The sequence below is a fragment of the Sceloporus undulatus genome, chromosome 8 (genome assembly GCF_019175285.1).
Source record: "Sceloporus undulatus isolate JIND9_A2432 ecotype Alabama chromosome 8, SceUnd_v1.1, whole genome shotgun sequence".
Lineage (NCBI taxonomy): Eukaryota > Metazoa > Chordata > Lepidosauria > Squamata > Phrynosomatidae > Sceloporus > Sceloporus undulatus.
In genome coordinates, this window is record NC_056529.1 from 20,243,907 (window position 1) to 20,265,497 (window position 21,591).

Below are 21,591 nucleotides of genomic sequence, written 5' to 3' on the forward strand. Positions count from 1 at the left end.
GCCTTTATTCAAGAAAAAAACAAGCCTCCAGTCCCCAAGCTTGCAGAGGATAACTTCAACATACAGGATCAGTTTGGCATAGGTTCTTGCAACGTAGGAGATAAAGAAGAGGCTCAGCAGGATTAGTAAAGTAACATTTCCAGGCTCAGATGAGATTGCAGTCTTCTAGAATGGAACTTAGTAACACAGGAGAATTCCTGGTTCATGTGGATGGGTTCCAATGTCTCATAAATAACACACTCTGTGAAAGATGACTACTTAAAGGGCATGGGTCCCATGCAGAGTTTCACCAGAATCCGGAGGTGCCCTAAAGAACACAATCTCATTAAACCTGCCATTTGCAACCCCAAACGTCTCCTTACCTGGGCACTCACGTATCTGGCAAACCACTCTCTGCCTTTGGAGTTCTCCCCGCTGCACAGCTCCCCGAACTTGGACTTTTCTTCTTGGTCAAACTCCTCTCTAGAATCACAAAAGCACAACACACCAAAAAGTCTCCTATGTGCATAAAGCTGAGCCAGAGCAAGGGAAATTTACTTTGCAGGGACCACAACTCCCAGAATTCCATATCCAGTATGGAAACAGTCAGCTTCACATTTCTTTTAGCAGAGGGGTGGGGAACCTGAAGCCGTGGGAGCGAATCAGGCCCTCTGGGTTTCCCCAGATGGTGATACCATCCATGATATCAATGTTTGGAGATTTCCCTGATTTTGTCTGGATATTTCTCCCTTTCTAAAAAGCCAAAATGCCTCTCCAAAAGCTTTACCAGTGGCAGAAAAACCTTTAATCTTAAATATGGCTAATATTTTTGGTCCCCATCCCATTTGCCATTGGCCTTCCCCATCACTAGAATGCATTCCCTCTCCCTGAACTTTGCTGATTTTTGAAAAAATTAAATTTTTCCATTATAAATATTCCTTAATTTAGATGTATATTACCATATTCAGTCCCCTTTTCCTTTTCCTCCCACCCCCAATCTTAGCCAATAAGCCAAATATTGATCACAGTAAATCTAATGCAACTTCAGAGCACTGACAAATGGTTCATACAGGTTGAGTCTCCATTATCTAGAATTCCAAAATCCGAAACATTCCCAAATCCAAAATGGTCCACATTTTGGGATAGTGACACCTTTGCTTTCTGATGGTTCAATGTACACAAACTTTGTTTCATGCACAAAATTGTTTTACAATATTGTACATAAAATTACCTGCAGGCTATGTGTACAAGGTTATATAAAACATAAATGAATTTTGTGTTCAGACTTGGGTCCCATCTCCAAAGTACCTCATTGTGTACTTGCAAATATTCCAAAATCCAAGACACTCCGAAACCCAAAAAACTTCTGGTCTCAAGCATTTCTGATAAAGGAGACCTAATATTTTATGTTGTTTGCAACATTTAAAACATATCGTTCCAAAAGAAAGTTGGGTCAACCACCACAACAACCAGCCTAGTAGCATAAGAAGCTGGAGCATAAAGTGTTGCCTCCTCAAGAAACCTGAATCATTCATCAAATCTGAAGGAGGAAGGGCGCAATAAAAATTATTAGATCTGCCCAAGAAGAGCAAGGAGGAAAGAACGACAATTACACATGCACATGAATGCACACACGGTCACCGCACTGACATTAAATAATGGTAATTTGGGTCATGGTGACTCAGAGCAGAATTGCTAAACCGCAATTTAACGGAATGAGAAAAGAAATGCTAGCAAATGCAGCCAACACCGCTGGATCGCAGCCGCTGAAGCCTCTTGTTCTGCGTTGGGATGACACAGCCTCCATGTCCCTGGGCAACAATTATTAAGTCAAAAGTGAAGCGTGACTCAGCCAGGGAGGTAAAGAACATGGCCAACGAAAATGTCTTTTCGCAGAGCGCAAGGAGGAGGGAATGAGTGGGTGGGTTTCTCTGTGATGGAGGAAGGAAGGAAGGATGGATTCAACACAGATCGGTCTTGCTCATGTTCACTGGATCCCCAAAACCTTGCCATTAAATAATATTAATAATTTCCTGATCTGGCCACAAGGTCCTTTCTTTCAAGACCCTGCTGCAGTTATATTCCATTAGCAAAAGTGGAAACAGACAGTAAGAGAGGACGACTTGACTGCTGCTAACCAATGGAGCTCAGATGATGCTGTCTTGAACAGTGGTCTGCAACCAGATGTTTGGGACTTCCAACTCCCAGAATCTGTGATGCTTGCTGGGGCTTTCAGGAGATGACATCCAAAACATCTAAAGGACTGAAATGGTTGAGAAAACATCCAGAGGACCAAAGAAGTTTAGAAACTAGAACAGGAATGTTCTGCCATGTTGGCTCCCTAATTCTAGATAGGCACGGACCAGTTGGGTTCCTGATCACCAAGGAGATAATGATCCTGGGTTCCTGATCATCAACAAGGTGACATGATCTGAACATGTAGATCTTCTTGCTCTACATGTGAAGATAGTGTTTCCCAAACTTTGGTTCTCCAGATGTTTGGGACTTCAGCTCCCAGAGGATCCAACTAGCCTAGCCAACAGTCAGGAATTCTGGAAGCTGATGTCCAAAACATCTGGAGGACCAAAGTTTGGGAAACACTATACTAAGGGATACTAATGTGACTTCATGTTCCCCATAGTCAACTCCTAGTTCAGTGACTCGCAGCTGAATGGGGAACATGCTGGTTTCCTCCAAGTGATGGTAACAAAACCAGGGTTTGGTGGGTTGAACTCCCTAGACTTTTTGATTTGAAGGGACAACAACATCAGTTGCCAACTCCAGCATCTCTTGGACTCTGTTGTTGTGCTTACTGTGCCTTGCATAGATTTGTATGTCTCCCTCCATCTGAAATGGTAGAGATTAAGAAGCAAACACTCCAAATTTGTGGGGCTCTGTAAGAAAGTCAAGCAGCAAACGGGGCTAAAATGGAGATTTTGTGACATTCATTGGTGTAGCAGAGCCGGGTACAAGCCCCAAGACTTTATGACTATCCAGGACAATGACACAATCTGCTATTATCTCCCTGCAAAATGTCCCTCCAAGTTTAGTTTCAATCCCCACAAACCTCAGAGTGGAAATGGAAATTTTCTCAACAACGGTGTATGATTATGAGCTATCCTTATTATAATCCAAAGTATTTAGGAGTGATCTGGTCTTGAGTGGGCAAGAACCACCAGTCGAAAGACCTACTCCTGGATCAACAAAATTGCCTTCATTTTGAGACCTTCCATGAGGATGCTACCACTTTTTTCCCCCGGAGCCAAAAACTGTATTGCAAAATCCAGCAAATCCTTTCCTGGCTTATAAACCCTTGAGTCTCCTCCTTTACTCGCCTTCATGGAGAGCTTTAAAAAAGTCTCTTCTTTTTCAAATCACATTAGGCGAGCCGTGCATGATGCAATGAACCACGTTTCTGCATTAAATTAAAGGATTATGGACGGCACCCAACTCAGTAGCTCTGAATTGCTTTTGCTCCTGAAGAAAAGTAAAGCACTGCCTTGCAGAATCAAACCAGTGACTAGAGAAGGTTGTTCTGGGGATAGATATGAACTGGTGTTGCCGGCCCTTTGCACAGTGTATTGCCATGTGGCTCTATTTTGTTTTGTTTTTAACTTTATTAATATCAGACATAATTACTAAAGATGGAAATGGTACCAGTTTCCTTTACATCATTAGTGTACCTTTTCACCCATCTGGTTCACAGATCCGTATATCAGTTCTTTTTCATAATTTATTCCTTCACACGTGTATTTGTATCAAAAAGGAAACACTGACTTATCAAACTAACATCAATTGCCAAAAATCTTATACAGTGGACCCTTGGTATCCACTGGGGTTTGGTTCCAGGACCCCCCATGGATGCCAAAATGTGTGGATGCTCAAGTCCCATTAAATACAATGGTGTAGTAAAATGGTATCCCTTAGATAAAATAGCAAAATCAAGGTTTGCTTACTGAGATTTCTATATTTTTGGAATATTTTCAATATTTTGGAATATTTTCAAGGTGTGGATGGTTGAACGCATGAATAAAGAATCCATGGAGGGTTGACTGTACCTTGCTTACCTTTCTAATTTAATTCATTGGTTGCTTGCTATACTGTACTGGTTCCGTGATGTTATTCTGCTATTTTAAAGGATCTGCCTTGTGCTCTCCTTTGTAAACAAGGACAACAAGGATGTGGCATCAAAATAGGATTAAGGGAAAATGCCAAACACCTCTAGGGAAAAAACTAGCACTGTTGGTGGACCGCTCAGAACCAAACAGAGGAGTCCTGTAATCTTGGCACCTCCATCACACTGGATTATATCTTTTGCATGTAGGTGATGCAGAGAAGGCAAAGTAAGATTAAAACAAATGCATGGCTGCTGGGGGGGGGGGGGGGGAGGCAGTGGCATATGGCTTGTAGCACATGGAGGATGAGGAATATTCTTCCACCCCTCCAAGATAAAAAAATATAATCAGCTCCTGCAAAACAATGTTGGAAATTGCAAACTGAGGAGCCAGCAGTGGCCGAAGAAGGAAAAAATGATTGATACGAAAAGTGCCCATTTTGTCTCCCCCACCCCAGCTGTGCCACAATGTTGTACTTTTATTTGTGAAAGCCCTGTCTCCCCAAAACTCAGACCTAACCCATTTCAATGTATTAAAATTTAAAAGCATTGGAGCTCTCTCTGCAAACGGCTTCAGCAGCCTGCACCCGAACAGGGGAGAGCGAGAAACAGGAGCGCATCATGAGCGACCGGGGAGCAAGGGACGTGCCGTTCCAGGCATCCCCAGCAGAGAGAGAGCTGCACACGGAGACAACGCGCTGAAGGTGCAGCCAAACAGTTCAGCCGTTTGATGCAAAATGACAGCAGTGAGACACGGATGGGGATTTCTTCCAAACTCAGGGAGAAAAGCCTGGAGCTTAGAAAAGTCACTTTTGGGCGACTGCATCTCCAAAAATCCCCCCCATGCAGTATGGGCAAAAATTCTGGGAGATGTAGTCAAAGGAGTCCATGTCCAGACTTTGATGTCTCTTTCACATTAAACCATTATACCACTTTGATCCCACTTTAATTGCCATAGAATCCTGGGGTTTGTATCATGGGGATCCTCATAATCCAGTGCCTAAATACCCTAAAGGCACCAGATCGCATCTGATCTTAGAAGCTAACAAGGGTCAGCCCTGGTTAGTACTTGGATGGGAGATCCCAACAAATACAGTGGGCCCTTGGTATCTTCTGGGGCTTGGTTCCAGTGCCCACCTTGGATAACAAAATCTGTGGATGTTCAAGTCCCATTAAATACAATGGCCTTGTAAAACAGTGCCCTTTATATAAAATCAAGGTTTGCTTTTGGGAATTTATACTTTTTGGAATATTTTTCAATCTGTGGATGCTTGAATCTGTGGGAAAGGAATCAATGGATGTGGAGGATCGACTGTATGTCAGCAGAGCCACCAAGGTGGGCTTCCAGAATTAACTGGGGGTTGGATTGGATGATCTTTGAAATTCCTCACACACACACTAACAATACTCAAGAGATTAGCTATGGGAAGCATTAGCATGCTGGAAGGAAGTTGGTAGGGTCCCCCCATATGCACCAGCACATGGAAAGTTGCCACATTGGGTTAGTCAAAACACTCACCCGCTTGTAAAGAGCTTCTCCACATATTGCCGAATGAACTCCCGCTGTTCCATTGTGGCCTCATCCTTGGCAGACTCGGTGCTCTGGTTGGAGGAGTAGGACTCCGAGGAAGAGCGGCGGTGGTTATTCCAACTGTGATGGGTGGGCGAGTCCGTCGTGTCATTCTCGCTGTCCGCCGATTCTGTGGCATCACTCTCCTCGGCTACGGTGGCTACATTGTCCTTCAGGTGCTCCAGCAATCCACTGCCGTTGGTGGCTGGGGAGGCAGTAGGGAGGGATTCGGAGGTGGTGGTGGTGGTGGAAGGCTCAGAGTCAAAGTCAATGAGGTTCCCCACTGGGACGTCAACGGCCTCCATGATGCAAGGAAATGTGTGGGACAAACACCATGGACTGCAGGTTTAGGTTCAGAATTTGCCTACTGGAGAAACCTGGAAGCCATTTGGAAAGGAACGACAAAAATGGCACCTAGGAGCAATCCAGCTACTTGCAAAACATCCCTTTTTGGCCAAGTCTATTTCAGAGCATCTGGAGGAGGGAAAACAAACAAACAATGCAGACCAAAATTGTTATAATTACTTAAGATTTAGTATTATATCTTTTCAGGGATGGGAACTGCTCTTAACTGCAAGACTTGGGAAGACTGGGTTTTCCCCAAAGACCAGAAAAAGGGCCAACAGCCACTGAGTGAAAACCATTAAATTATGAGCTAAATTTAACACAGATGGAAATTTCTCTCTGGAGGCTGACAAAACCCATGTGTTCAATGCAGTCTCATCACAACAGCCAAGTGTGGGAATTGTGTGGCCCAAATAGATTGCTCAATGTGGGGAAACCATAAGAACTATTGCTCCTCTAAGTTCCCAAGAGGAGTGATTCTCCTCTAGAGTACAATGTGGGATTGTCCCACAACATTGGATACATTAAAATCTGTTTTATCCCCAGTTTATCTACTAGCAAAATTTTCTGGTTTCATGCGGAGGGATTGGTGTGGCGCACAGATAGCTATGGAGATAGGAAAATGGCTCCCAACTTCTCCCCTACACTTGTCCACCCATAATTTATGGGGTACTTAGAAGCAACGTATGTAAGATTTTTCTTGCTATATGCCTGCAAGTTGACTCCAACTTTTGTCATCTCTTGACAAAACTTCTTCCAAAGGGGTTTGCATTTGATGCCTCCAACTATGACTTGCCCAAGTCCATCTAGTGGATTTCCATGCTTGAGTGGGAATTCAAATCCTGGTCTCATATTCAAACCACTACACCACACTGTCTCCCTCTTCCTTCAGATAGGTTCCTTTTTTGATTAGAAGTCATTCTGCCACTTACATGCATTATTTAGATATATATATTTTTTAAGAGAGCAAGTACAGCTATATATATATTTGGGCTTTTTAAAAATGCATTCCTCCAAAATGATGTTATGCAAACTAAAACGCCGCTTCCCTTTGGCTGTGGCTTTCAAAGCCTTGCTTCTTTCTCATAAGATCCCACTGTCTCAATCTCTCTCGATCAATAGGCTCTTGGGAGACCTTTGAAAACCCAACCCAGTGGAAACTTTGCAGGCTCAGAGGTCCTGCACAGACTTTCCCGCATTAAGAGTTCAGAAGGCTGAGCTTTGAAGTGCTTCTAAGCTCAATATCTTTTTGTGCGCAGCTATCCATCATAATTTTTTCAAATGCCGTGGCTGAAGATGGCTCTTTGAGCAGAGGTTAAACCGCTGGAGAAATGCAATTCAGGGGGCAAGTCAGGATGGTACAGCAGACCATGCTGTATTCTAAAACCAAAACATCCAGCTTCCAATGATCACAGCACCCATGAATACACCCTAAAAGTTGCTTTGTACCAGGTCAATTTGTCCACCTAGACTTCTTCTGTTTATGCCATGCGTCTCCAAGTCAGTGTCTTGCAGATGTGTTGGGCTGCAACACATCAACATGACCATTCGTTGAGGATGAAAGACATTGGTCTAGTCTGCTCTGAACTGTACTGTAGAAACAATGCAATCTGACACCGCTTAAATGACCATGGCTCAATGCTATGGAGTTCTGGGATGTGTAGTTTTGTGAGATATTTAGCCTTCTCTATGGGGGAGCTCTGGTGCCACAACAAACTGCAGATCCTAGAATCCCATAGTTTGGAGCCATGGCAGTTAAAATGGTGCTAAACTGGATTATTTCAGAGCAATGCATCTGGAGGACACAAGGTTGGGGAAGGATGGTCAGCAGTTCCTGATATCTGAGGCACCTGCCAGGACTAAACCTGATGCTTCTGCATGCAACCCAAATACTCTATGCTACTGAGCTAAGATTCCTCCTCACTTTCTCCATTCATTGTTCCTTTTGCTGTAATCATTAGTCACTTCTCCTGATATACCGCCATGAATTTCCTTATTCTTCTGCGTCCATCACCAACCTTAAAGCCATCCATGATATAACGCCATAAATTACTTCAACACCTCTGGTTCTACACTCAGAAACTACCCAAAAGCATCTTTGGGAGGTTTTCTAAAATCCATACAGACAAGCTTGGCTCTCAGCGGCCAGAGCTCAGCGAAGCAAAGGGCCAGCAAAGGGATCAGGCACCTTCTTCTAACCCTGAAGGAAAGGTATATTTTCTTTCAAGCTTCCTGCATGCTTTCTTACATGTGGGAGAAATAGTACAAAAACAAGCTGAGGGAGCTGTCCAGAGTACTGCAAAGGGTTTCCATATCACACATTCTCTGAACACAAAGGTGGGGAACCTTACAGCCAACAATGATATAATGCTATGGAGCCCAATGGATTTTGGACTACAGTTCCCAGAATTCTTGAGTGTTGGCCAAGCCAACAAGGGCTTCTGGGAGCTCAAGTCTGAAACACCTGGGTGCCTAAAGTATGGAAACCAGCGACACAGTGGTTTGAGTGTTGGACTATGGGCCCTTTCACAGTCCACAGTTATAGCACTACGATTCCACTTTCATTGTCATGACACCATCCTATGGGATCTTGGGATTTAAAGTTTAGAAAGAATCTAAAAACTAGAATTTTCAGCCAGAGAGCTCTAGTGCCGCCTCAAATTACAGAGTCAAGAATTCAACAGTAGTTAAAGTGGAATCATAGCACTACAACTACAACAGTCAGTGTGGTTGGAGAGCTGGAATAAGGCTCTGGAGATCAGAGTTCGAATCCCTGTTCAGTCATGGAAACCCGCATTGGGCACCTTGTGCAGCCATATTCTCTCAGCCTCCAAAGTCCTCCCTCTGAACAAATCTTGCCAAGAAAATGTCATGATAGCGTCACTGTAAGTCAGAAACAACTCGAAGGTGCACAAAAACACCACAATTAAAACACATGCTAAAAACAGCATGCCTATTTGCCTGTTACACTTCCCGGGCCAGTTAGCTGCATCTGTTTTAACTTTTGTAAGCTGCCGTGATGGTGAAAAGGTAGAATTTATATAAATAAAAATAAGAGTTACAATAATGATAGCGATGCATCTCTTTTCTTCGATCTGCACACAAAAACGCCAGCCTCCTGCTACGGAGCTGAAATAAAACAATCCTTGGGCACGTCTGCTTTCCAAAACTGCGCCATCTCCCAGAATGAAACAGAAAGTTCTGACAACGCCAGGAAATGTGCACATTCTTCCAGCAAATGGCCTTAAAGTATACCTTTAGTCCAAGGAGGCAAAGCCATAAAAATACATGCGCGCACACACAGAAAGATCTCCATACCAACAGCCAGCCCACCTTCTCCTTAACAGCAGCTTCTAAAATGGCAGCTGGAGGACAGCTGTCAACAGCGGAAGCCCTGAAACAATTAAACAGGCAGAGAGGCATGGAGATAAATGTCACCGGACCCCGCAGGCTTTGCCAACCGATTGCAAAACCGGAGCTGAGAGTGACAAAGACCTGACATCAAATTAGCCGGCGGACATTTCAGATAGTTAGCAAGGCACGCAGAGCTTGGAAGAGTCGCCTTTTTTGGACCATAACTCCCAGGATCATCCAGCCAGCATGGCCGTTGGAGTTGTGGTCCAAAAAAGGATCAGAACCAAGCTTATTCCAAGTCCTCCAAAAGCTTATCTCATGGAGGGTGGAGAGCCCAAATTAATAAGGTACGTTTTCAAGTTTGCAGTAGGAACAACGGCCCTGATGAATCGAATTCTCGATCCGGAGCGGACTCGATTCACGATTTGGATTAAATGCCCAGTGGGAACAACCCCAATGTTTTGAAAGTTTTCTGGGAAGGCCAGATGCAAATGGAGTGGTGTCCCTGTCCTATAATGCTCCTTTTTGATGGGTGGAAAAGAAGCTGCATTATCGTAACTCAAAGAAAAAGAAAGGCTATCCCTAAGAGGGTTTCCTAAGTCAACCATGGCATAAAAATTACTCAGCGCCTCCTTCAGCATTGACTTTGGTAATGAGGATTTGCAAACTTGCTGACCCAACTCCAGAAGGATCTGACACAGAGTTAAGCAGGGTGCCAATACAGCAGAAACGCAAGCTTTATGAAGACTTCCGGGGATTAATAAAAGAATTCAATAAACCTTTTTAAAAAAACAACAAAGTAAAGTGCGGCTTATTTCTGTGCTATACAACATGCATATACCAAAATTCTGAATTCTGCCACAAATTACAAGGAGCACCTTGATGCTACAACAGCTCAAATGGCTGCTGGTGTGTTTCAAGGCACAATGAAAGGGGCTGGCAATGGCCTACAAAGCCCTAGACCAGTGATTCCCAACTTTTGGTCCTTCATTTGTTTTAGGCTTCAGATCCCAGAAGCCCCAGCCAACTTGGCCAACAGTCAGGAGTCATGGGACTTGAAACCCAAAACATCTGGAGTGGTTGCATCCAGGCTCTGAAACTCCTTCCCTGGGGAATTTAGCACTGCTTGCTGCCTTTCCATCAGCAGGCAAAAACCTAAAGGAGCAATCTGTATAGCCCCTTAATATCTCCCCAGAGCATTGAGCCACGGCAATTAAAGCAGTGTCAAACTGTATTCATTCTGCCTGTGTAGATGCGGCATCTTAATCTGAGATAAGCTGTGCCCAGCTTTTCCAGAGTTCTGAGTAAGAAGCTGAACGCATGACACAGTGGTGCTGTGTCGCCTGGCAGAAATGTCCTTACATCCCAATGCCATGTTTAGGACTCTGGAGACGCATAAGGGCATTCCTTGCCCGAGGGAGCTGGCAGTTGGAGAAAACACACTTTGTCCTAGGAAGCTGATAAGCCATGAGCAAAGCACGGAACAGGGAGACTGCCTTTCAAAGCGTAAAAGCAAAACACGCAGGCTTTATCATCTACTGGAAGCGACAAGCACCCGAGCTTTAAAGAGAGAGAAAAGAAAACCTTTGCCCAGTGTCCTTCACTTGATCACTTGCGGGGTCAAGTTAGAATTGTTTGTAAGGGGACCAGGAATATTTAGAGAAACTGCTTCTTCTTTGCTTTTGTTGTCACACACTTTCAGATTGATTCAGACTTATGGCAAGCTTCTCCTACGGTTTATCCAAGGGGTAAAACTCAGAGACACAGCCGTATAAGTCTGGAATATCAGTCTGCAAAGGGATCTGGTAGCACCTTTGAGACTAACTGAGCTAAAGATGTAGTAGTGTATGCTTCTGTAGGCTACAGAGTTTATCACAGCAGGGAAATCCCATGCCAAAACAGGATTTAAAAGCTGGAAAATACCTGCAAAAGTGGGTTGATTTTTATACATGTCGTTGTTAAAGTGATGTTAACCTGAACGGAAAGTAGACAAAAGCCACTCTTTTTTAACTTTGGGATTTTCCGAAAGTAAAAAGGAGTGGCTTTTGTCTATTTTGCGTCTACTTTCCGTTTGGGTTAACACCACTTTAACTAAGTCATGTGAAAATCAACTCAATTTTTCTGATTTAAACCCTTATTTGAATGATATAAGGGACACCATTTTACTCTGCCACCATATTTAATGGGACTTGAACATCCATGGATTTTGGTATTCACAGGGGGTTCTGGAACCAAATCCCAGCAGATACCAAGGGCCCACTGTATTTCTTCAGGGGTAGGTTTGTCCTTGCCTTCCTGTAAGGCTGAGAAGGTGTGACATGCCCATGAAAACCAGTGACACGTTTACCTTAAGGCATACAACAACAGCAACAAGCCTGTGAATTTCCAGGATCAGAGTCAATAGTAGCCTATGGCTCAGCTGCCGAAATTATGGCACCGAAAGCCAGAAGAGGAATAGGTAAAAGGGAGGTCTGGAGGATTATAAAACCTGAAGTTTAAACCATTCTTCTTTCTCCATAACATGTACTTCAGACCTCTGTTGTGCATTTTAAATTTTGTCTTTCCAAGAGAGAAATACCAAGCAGGAGCAAAGCCATCATCATTAGGACCAGGCTGAGGATGCAATTTGTACAATTGTGGTGTCGAAACCTGCAAGGACACCTGGGCAAAGGGACCGGCCCGCATTGCAAGAACCGTCTCCAGCTGACTGTCTGCCTGACTCATGACCGGCAAACTTCACCAAGAGAAAGCATCCCAAAATAATCCACATTATACATTTTATCAGCCCTGTTACATCCTGCGGTTCATTAGGGGAAACTGGCTCGGAAGGTTTCTAACTTTAGCTCCTGGGTTTCACAGTCTACTGTCAGACGATGTTGGATATAGATGGGTGCCAAGTGTTCTGAGAAAGGTTTTTAAAAATAAAACAATTCATCTAATATAAATGGAATGAAAAGTGATGCAGCCAAGGTGAGGAATGCACCGTCTGCTCCAAGTATCCTGGGTTCAGGTCTTACCACTGCAAGACGGCAAGACTGATTTGTACAAAGGAGCATTATAGGAGTCATACTGACAGCCAGCGTGGGGTAGTGGTTTGGGTTTTGGGCTATGACTCTGGAGACATGGGTTCAGTTTCCAGCTTGGCTATGAAACCCACTGATAACAAACCAAACAAAACTGGAGACCAGGGTTCAATTCCTCGCTTGGCCATGATATCTACTGGGTGACCATGGGCAAGTGACATGTGCTCAGCCTCAGGGGAAGGCAATGACAAACCTCCTCTGAACAAATCTTGCCAAGAAGACCCCATAATAGCTTCGCCTTAGGGTTGCCATAAGTCGGAAACGACTTGAAGGCACACAACAACAACAACAACAACAACAGGGCTTGCACTGCAGGACCGTTGTGCAGGCAAGTCCTTTCCACAAAGCTTAACATGAAGATGCAAACAGTGAGGATTATGTTTAAACCACCTGCTTGCCTGTCTGTGTTGTGTGCCTTCAAGACGTTTCCAACTTACGGTAAGCCTACTGCAGGGTTTTCTTGGCAATAGTTGTTCAGAGGTCGTTGGTCTTTGCCCTTCCACTGAGGCTGAGAGAGTGTGCCTTGCCCAAAGTTACCCAGTGGGTCTCCATGGCTGAACCCTGGTCTCCCAGTATCCTAACACTCAAACCATTACACCATGCTCTTGATTTACAACATGCTTGGTTTTTGACCCACCATCAGTAACAGCGCAGGATATGTGCGCACGCTCTCTTGCACACATTGCTTTTCAGCCTCCCAGTCAGCTTGCTGAACCGAAAAGACAAAACCATTCCTTGCCCAAGTCAAACATGGTCTGTTATTTTCCCAGCTGGACACAATGACTCCAGCTTTTCTCTCCTCCCTTTGCATGGCAGGTCCTTTCTTTTTGCCTCCTGTCCTCATTACAAAATAATTGCAGCCTTCCATGCAAATGCAGCATCAGAAAAAGGCACAGAGCAGCAGATGCTTCTGCCAGGCAAGGAACCCTGCTATTTCTCCTGACAAGCTCAGCTTTTCAAGACTTCCCTCAACCTGCAGAGAGACAAATCTAGCCATTTATTTGCGGAAGACATAGAAAACCTGCATTTATCAAGACAAGACCAATTCTCCAACCTCCGTCCTTTGCTGTTTTTAAATCTCCACTGAAAACTTTCTCGTTTTCTGAAGCTTTGGGTGTTTTGGTTTTATATTGTTTTATCGCCTTGTATTTGAGTCAGTGAATAGCATAGTGGTTTGAATGTTGGACGATGACTCTGGAGCCCAGCGTTCAATTCCCTGCTTGGCTATGGAAACTCAATGGGTGACTTTGGGTTAGTCACACAATCTCAGCCTCCCCAAAAAAAACCCATGATAGGTTCATCTTGTTGTTGTTATTGTGTTCCTTTGAGTCAATTTTGATTTATGGGGACCCTAAAGTGAACCTATCCTGGGGTTTTCTTGGCAAATTCCTTCCAAGAGGTTTGCCATTGAGCTCCTCTGAGGCTGAGAGAGTGTGACTTGCCCAAAGTTACCCAATGGGTTCCCATGACTGAGCAGGGGGCATAAAAATGTCTCCTTTGGAGCAATTGCTATGATATTAGAAGGTGGAATTTGCTGTTGTGGGCCTTCAAGTCATTTCTGACTTATGGTGACTCTAAGGTGAATTTATCATGGGGTTTTCTGGGGCTGAGAGTGTGTGACTCCTCCAAGATTACCCAGAGGGTTTCCATGTCCAAGCAGGAATTTGAACAGTGGTCTCTGGGTTCATAGTCCAACGCTCAAACCATTACACCAGACTGGTTCATCTTAGGGTTGCCGTAAGTCAGAAACAACCTGAAGGTACACAACAACAACAAATATTTTAGTCATTTATAGTTGTCAGCTTCCATTATTTGATATTGTATTGCTCTTGGATTCTTCCCCCAAAATTATATATCCCTTGAGTTCCCATTTATTTTATCATTGCACTACAGTCAGCTCTGTGAAGCCACAGATTCTTTACTCATGGATTCCACCATTCACAGCGTTAATATATTCTGAAACACAAACCTTGATTTGCCATTTTATATAACAGACACCAGTTTACGATGCCACTGTATATAATGGGACTTGAGCATCCCCGGATTTTGGTATCCATGGGGGCTCCTGGAAACAAACCCCAGCAAATACCAAGGCTCCACTGTAATGACAATAATAATGATGATAATAAAAATACCCCATTGCATACAATAGGACTTGAGCATCCATGCATGTTGATATCCATGGGGGCTCCTGGAAACAAACCTCAGCAGATACCAAAGGTCCACTGTAACATAAAACTCTGAGCAGATAGAAATATAGCTTAAGCATCCAAAGAAAAGGAGGAAGCAAAGTTACTGGGGAACGCAAACACAGCAAATAGAAGACTTCTAAACAGGAATGATTTTCAATGTTTCATTCTCTGCAATATTAGAAATTTGGGGACAGAAGGGAAATGTCCGTGAGTGGTTGAATTCCTACCGCTTAGGGAATTTTAATCTGATTTTTAACCTCATTTTCCCCCTCTGTAGCTACAACGCCTGGAGAAAAACATCTTGCTTCATTTTCAGTATAATTTTATTTACATAAAAGAAGGGCGTTGGAAGAGATCACCGCCTTCATTTGTGCTATAATCCCAGTTCTTTAAGCACTGAAATGACAGCAATAAGGAATGCAAGAGGCACCTGCAAACAACGTCTCGGTTCGCAAGGAGAGGATTAAGCCTGTCAACAGACTTTGCACAGTCAGCTTTGCAGGAATGAGAAAAAGTTATTTATCTTCGGCTCCATTCGCTTTCCATCACGAAAGCAGGAAACACACAACTCACAATAAATATCTCTTAGATCTCTGGCACCCACGCAAATTGGGGAAGCCCAAAGCATACCCAAAATGTCTGTAGGGAATTAAGCCTCCGCCACATTTCTTTGCAAGAAACGAAGAACGCAAAACACAGAGCGTGCCGATGACATTGTGGGACAGCTGCGCACGGCTAAGGCAAAAGAGATTACCTGTCCTTTCGCCTCCTTCGCCTTCGGCGGAGATGAGCTGAGAAAAGTCACGCAAAGGAGAAGAGTGGAAAGGCTTTCTGATCGCAGCTAAGACAAGGCAGGATTTCATGCCAGCTTGCTGCAAAAATGCAAACACTCCTCATCATCGCATCATCATTATCCATCCACTGCTGGAGCATGGCATGCGTCACGGTCCCCGTGAGCCTCATTTCACCCACGCCGGCCCTCCTTCTGGTGCCTTCAACCAGCTGCTTTCAACCTCCCTCGCCCCCCAAAGATGCCAACAAGCCAAGTGTGCATGGCAAATGCATTGACTTTGCTCAAAAAATGGGTTCCTTCCACCCAGCTCCTCTCTGGATGGAAGATCCATGGGGCTACTCTCCTTCCAAACTTTCTTTCTTTCTTTCTTTCTTTCTTTTGAGGTGCATTCCCAGAGTTTGCTCCAAAAATAGTTACTGTATATGTGAAGTCGAAGGCTTTCATGGCCGGCATCCATAGTTCTGTGGCTGGCATCTTTGGAGAATATTGACAGATGCCGGCGCAACGTCAGGAATAAACTCTTCTAGAACATGGCCACCACTTAGCCCAAGAAACCCACAAAAAACTAAAGTTACTGTATATACTCATCTATAAGTCTAGAAATATCAGTCAAAAAATTGTCCCCAAAAAATCAGAGTCAATTCATCCAACTTATTAACTCTTATTTAAAAATGAACTATCCCCTGGTGAAAGGCAAGAGTAAAATCTGCCCTGGAAGCACTGACCCTCTTCTACTCTCTCATCCATCCAACCTTTACTGTGAACACAAACAGTTATGCCTGCCATAACTCTGTAGGCTCTTTGACTTTGTTTTCTTTTGCTCCATCGTTTAGATCCTTTGTTGCATGTCCGTACATTTTACCATCGACTTGTCCAAGGGTCATATCAAAGTCCATAATTTTGTCCCCCAAATCCGCCCTCGACTTATACATGAGGTCGACTTATAGTCGCGTTGCGTATATACAGTAGCTTGTGATGTTGTGAGTCCATTTCTCTGCCATGCACACTGTCACTTCATTGCAAAGCAGTGAAGCAAATCTCTTTTTCGAAAATGAAATCTAAACTGCAACCAAGCTGGCCTAAATACCCTAAAGGCCCCAGATGCTGTCTGATCTTGGAAGCTAAGCAGGGTCAGTCCTGGTTAGGACTTGGATGGGAGTCTGCCAACAAATACCAAGTGCTGAAGGCTGTATTTCAGAAGAAGGTACTGGGGGAAAAACTATCTGAGTATTCCTTGCCTAAGAAAGCCCAAGAACCAGTGCGATGTAGTTTGAACATTGGGTTATGACTCTCGAGACCAGGGTTCGAATCCCCACCTGACCATGGAAACCCACTGGGTGACTTTGGGCAAGTCACACTCTCTCAGCCTCAGAGGATGGTAATGGTAAACCCCCTTGGAAGAAAACTGCCAAGAAAACTCCATGATAGGTTCACTTTAGGGCTGCCATAAGATCGCAAACTGCTTTTTTTTTAAGTGGGAATGAGGCCCAGGAAGAGCCATGAGTCTTTGACCTGTTCTGTTATCTGTCACAAAAACAGTCCTTTCCCCTTATTTCATGACCAGACATTCTAGGTATTAAACATATTGGCTATTTTTCTATTTCATTACTTTTTAGTGATTTTTTTGCCCTCCTCGGTTGAATCCCAAAGTAACCAGGTTGGAGACCATCCTGGACACAAAGTACATTGCCAGTGCCATGGATGGGCTCCCCTAGCCTCCCACTTCACTGCAGTCTGCTTGGCACAGCTGGCATGGATATTCTGCCAGCTTTCAAACTTGCAAGAACAAAAAAAAGAGAGAAATGACTCCACGCTAAACCCAGGATCAACAAAGCATTTGAGCACAGATGATCCGAATGCAAAGCCCCCCCAAATCCTCCTCCTCTTTGTCTTGCAGGAGGGAGAATCAGCCAGAAAATCTGGTGCCAACACGTCAGAGGAGGAGAATTATACTCCCAGTGACTCATGTTCAGTGACATTTAGAAAAAGGTGGTGGGGAGCCAGAGAGGAGAGAAAAGAAAAGGAAATCTTATCAAGAGTGAGCTGGGTGGCAGCCACTTCCTTTTTCCGGGTCCAATTCAAGAGGCGACACATCTCTGGCAAACATCATCCATTGCAATAAAAGGAAAGGAAGCCAGAGAGGAAAAAATAACTCCCGACTCCTGGGGTGGCATTAAGCCGACCAAAGAACCGCAATACCAAAATAAAGCCAAGAACTGCACAAAAGGCACCCAACTCATCTCAAATATGTGGCAGTTCTGAATCCCCGGGCCCCAGAAAGCAACCTAAAAATATGATAAAAAGAAACCATTTCTCAGTCAAATTATATGACGTAATGTGAAGTGGAAGGCCCTCATGGCTAGCATCCGTAGATTTCTGTGGGTTTTTTGGGCTATGTGGCCATGTTCTAGAAGGGGTTTATTCCTGATGTTTCACCAGCATCTGTGGCTGACATCTGCAGATACACACACACACACCACTCTCTTCCATGCCAGCATTCTCTGAAGACGCCAGCCACAGATGCTGGTGAAACGCCAGGAATAAACTCTTCTAGAACATGGCCCCATAGCCTGAAAAACCCACAAAAATCTATATGACATAACTTCTGCTCACAGCTGGAGCAACAGTGTGGATGATGGGATACAAGGTAATGGCCTCGGCCTGCTTTGCAGTCGCCCAACCTGGTTTTAAAGCATTTCATAGACGAGGGTCTACAAGCAAGGCACATAGCCATGCATTTCCAATGCAAGGCAGTAAACATGCATCCAAGAGGGACCATCTGCCCCTATAAAAATCCCTAAGCCATTTCGTGGCTTGAACCCTGTTGAGGCAGAGAAAAGCCTAGCCCCTGCACATTGTTTGTACATCACCTTCCCAGCCTGAGATCAACTCACTCTGTTTCAGCAGCAGGGTTTGTGCAACATTCCTCTCCCGCAGATTGAAAGCACACTCATCCAAACACATTGCGGCTTTTGCTCACTTCCAGCCAACACAGCTGACTCCTGCCTATATATCTATGGTGCAAATTCAAGTGGTTTTCTGCCTTCTGTTACGCTAAAACAAAGGCACGTGCTTGAGGCTGCATCAGCACTGCGGAAATAATGCAGCTTGACACCGCTTTAACTGCCATGGTTCCATGCTACGGGATTCTGGATCTGTAATTTTGTGAGATATTTAGGCTTCTTTGCCAAAGGGAAATCCCAGGATTCCATAGGAGGCGTGTGTGTGCGTTGTGTGCCTTCAAGTCGTTCCCAACTTATGGCAACCGTAAGGCAAACCTATCCTGGGGTTTTCCTGGCAAGATTTGTTCAGGGAAGTTTTGCGTTGCCCTCCCTTGAGGCTGAGAGTGTGTGACTTGCCCAGGGTCACCCAGTGGATTTCATGGCTGAGCAGAGAACTGAACCCTGGTCTCCATCCAATGCTCAAACCACTACACTATGCTGGCCCACCCACATTACACACAATGCTTAACATTTCTTTCTCTCCAATGCCTCCCCAGTGATTCCCAAACTCTGGCCTTCGAAGTAATGTGGACTTCAGTTCCCAGAATCCCAGACCATTGAAAGATGGATGAGGCTTCTGGGAGCTGAGGTCCAAAACACCTGGAAGATCAGAACTTAGCTCCTGGGAATGCAAAAAACATTTGAGCTCCATGCGCACATGGACAGATGAGCAATTTCTTCCAGCGGGAGCAGAATCATCACTCAACATTTCTATTTCTTTGGTGATGCTCTGCTACCTCACTTTTTCCCTTCTCTGTGTGCAACCACTTTTGGCTTCCTCTGGGAAATCAATCAAACATCCAGAGCAGCAGCGGCAGGGACAGCCTGTTTCCTATTTTCATCATTCCACCAAACTTTATTCGCTCATAAAAAATAATTAGCGGCAGTCAGGCAGGAAACGAAGCGGCGGCCATTCATCCTTGCGCTTCAGCTGGGCATGGCCCAATAAGGCCTCACACAGCCTCAAACATATCCAGGGGTAGCTGCGTTGGCCATGTAGCAAAGTACAACAACATCCAAAATCCACTAGCGATACCTTCATTGGCCAACCAAAAATGCAGCCTCAACCAGTGCACCTTGCACAGATCTGAGTGTATCTCTGAAGCTGAAGACCCCTTGCAACCCAGAGGCAAGCTTCCCAAATCCATAGGGCCCTCTGTACAGAAAGCCAAGGAGGAGACTCAGGGTGCATCTACACTGTAGAAATAATGCAGTTTGACACCACTTGAACTGCCATGGCTCCATCTTACAGGATCCTGGGATTCGTCATTCGGTGAGGCACCAGAACTCTTTGGCAGAGAAAGCAGAAAAACCTTGTAAAGCTACCAGTCCCAGGATTCTGTAGGATGGAGCTGCAGCACTTATGTGGTATCAAACTGCATTATTTCTATAGTGTAGAGATGCACCCTTGGCTGATCCAAATAGGATTACCTGACATCCAATGGGATAGGAGGGCCAAGTTTACCTGGGTCAAAACTTTACCAGGGCCAAAACTTTGGAATTGGCAAGGATTATACTGTATATCCCTTTCTCTGAGTTTCATGGCACAGAAGCCAGAGGAGAAGGCAGATTTTCCTCCACAGCTGTGGATTGTTATGCACTATTCATGTTGTAATCCCAGAGGTGGTTTGGTCTTGAATAGGCAAAACCTATTATTGTTGTGTGCCTTCAAGTTGTTTCTGACTTATGGTGACCCTAAGGTAAACCTATCACAAGGTGGGTTTGCTTTTGTCCTCCTTTGATGCTGAGAGAGAGAGTGCCTTGCCCAATATGATCCAGTGGGATTTCATGGCTAAACTGCGATTTGTCCAAGGGTTTCTCTCTTCCATTCACTCTCTGTACATAAACAGGCTTGCAAATGGACTTCAAATCAAGGGCAGCTCACAGCTACCCGGATGCAAAGCCCTGTAGGCACATCCCGCCAGCAATCTCTGATGTGCCAAAAAGAGCAGCGAATGGAGATCTGTGCCAACCTTTTTGCAGACTCCTTCTGAGAGGAAGCCAGGCTCAAGGAGAGATGAAGGACTTAATTCTGATGAAGAGAAAACGTAGGCTAAAGCAAACGGCTGCAGTCTTTATTTGTGTGTTCTTCCTTATTAATAGTTTGTCATCTTGACTACTCTCTGATGATGCAAGGCCACATACGTCGCAGGCTTAGTTGCCACCGGGAAAGCAAGAAGAGTTCTGTGCCTTTGGTTCCTCTTCTGGAACGAAGAAATACAGGATGTGACCTGCAAAAAGATACTTTCCTCTCTTCTTATTCAGTTTAAAAGTCTGGTTTCTCTTTCTGGTGTGAACATCAAGCCTCCGAAAAGAGCTCCTGCAAGCCTGCCCTGTGACTGATGAAGCCAGTGCAACAAAAGCTTTTAAAACATATCAGTTAGGAAGCAATACCACCGACATTTCACAAATGAAAACTGGGACATGGGCGGCTGAGCAACACTAAAAAGGTATGGCCAGGCAACAAGTTGGCAAAAGTTGGCAATGAGGAAGAAGCACACAAGGCTTCTATTTTAAGCAAAGGAACCCTGAAGTTTAGGTGCTGAGTTTAGGAAAGCCTGTAAAAAAGAGAAGAAAATGTACAGTCAGCCTTCCTTATCCACGGATTTTTTATCCACGGATTCAAACATCCACAGTTTGAAAATATTCAAAAAAATTATAAATTCCAGACAGCAAACCTTGATTTTCCATTTTATATAAAGGACACCACTTTGGTGCCACAATAAAATACAATCTCCAGGATTCCCTAGCACTGAGCCAGAGTAGTTAAAGCAGTGTGTTTTGGACCTGAGTTAATTGAGAAAGAAAAGGAACCATCATCCACCTGTTTGGTGGAGGAGACAAAGCGGACAAGAAGGTTTGGCTTTCCCAAAGCGTTCGCCAAAGAGACAAAGCGCACATCCTGTCCGAAGAGGAACCCTGCCGACATTATGCACCGAAGCCCATAATTCCTGAGCAAGTTCAGAGCCAGAATGCCAACATATCTTCAAGTGCATTGCTCTCAGTGGCAGTAAATCACGCCTTATCTCCTGACCTCCTTCTGCAAACGGTGCGCGCATAGAGATCCTGGACACAGCTGGGGCACCCAACCAGAAAAGCAGGGAGGAGATGAACTTAAGGCCTGCTCAGGCTTTTTTGGACATTCTTTCCTCAATGCGG

The 21,591-nt window shown here is 44.5% G+C and overlaps 1 protein-coding gene across 4 annotated transcripts in view; it reads right to left on the reverse strand.

The window, feature by feature from the left end:
- KIAA0513 (KIAA0513 ortholog) overlaps positions 1-21,591 on the reverse strand; it is a 52,849-nt gene that overhangs the window by 21,160 nt on the left and 10,098 nt on the right. For 3 of the 4 annotated variants that reach the window (XM_042438506.1, XM_042438507.1, XM_042438504.1), the window contains exons 2-3: positions 5,613-6,137; positions 363-462 (exon numbers count right to left, since the gene is read on the reverse strand). In XM_042438506.1, the coding sequence (XP_042294440.1) occupies positions 363-462; positions 5,613-5,968 (456 nt within the window). In that variant the 5' untranslated portion in view covers positions 5,969-6,137. Of the gene's footprint in view, positions 1-362; positions 463-5,612; positions 6,138-15,391; positions 15,767-21,591 lie in introns of those variants that run through there. The other variant, XM_042438505.1, reaches the window with a different exon arrangement.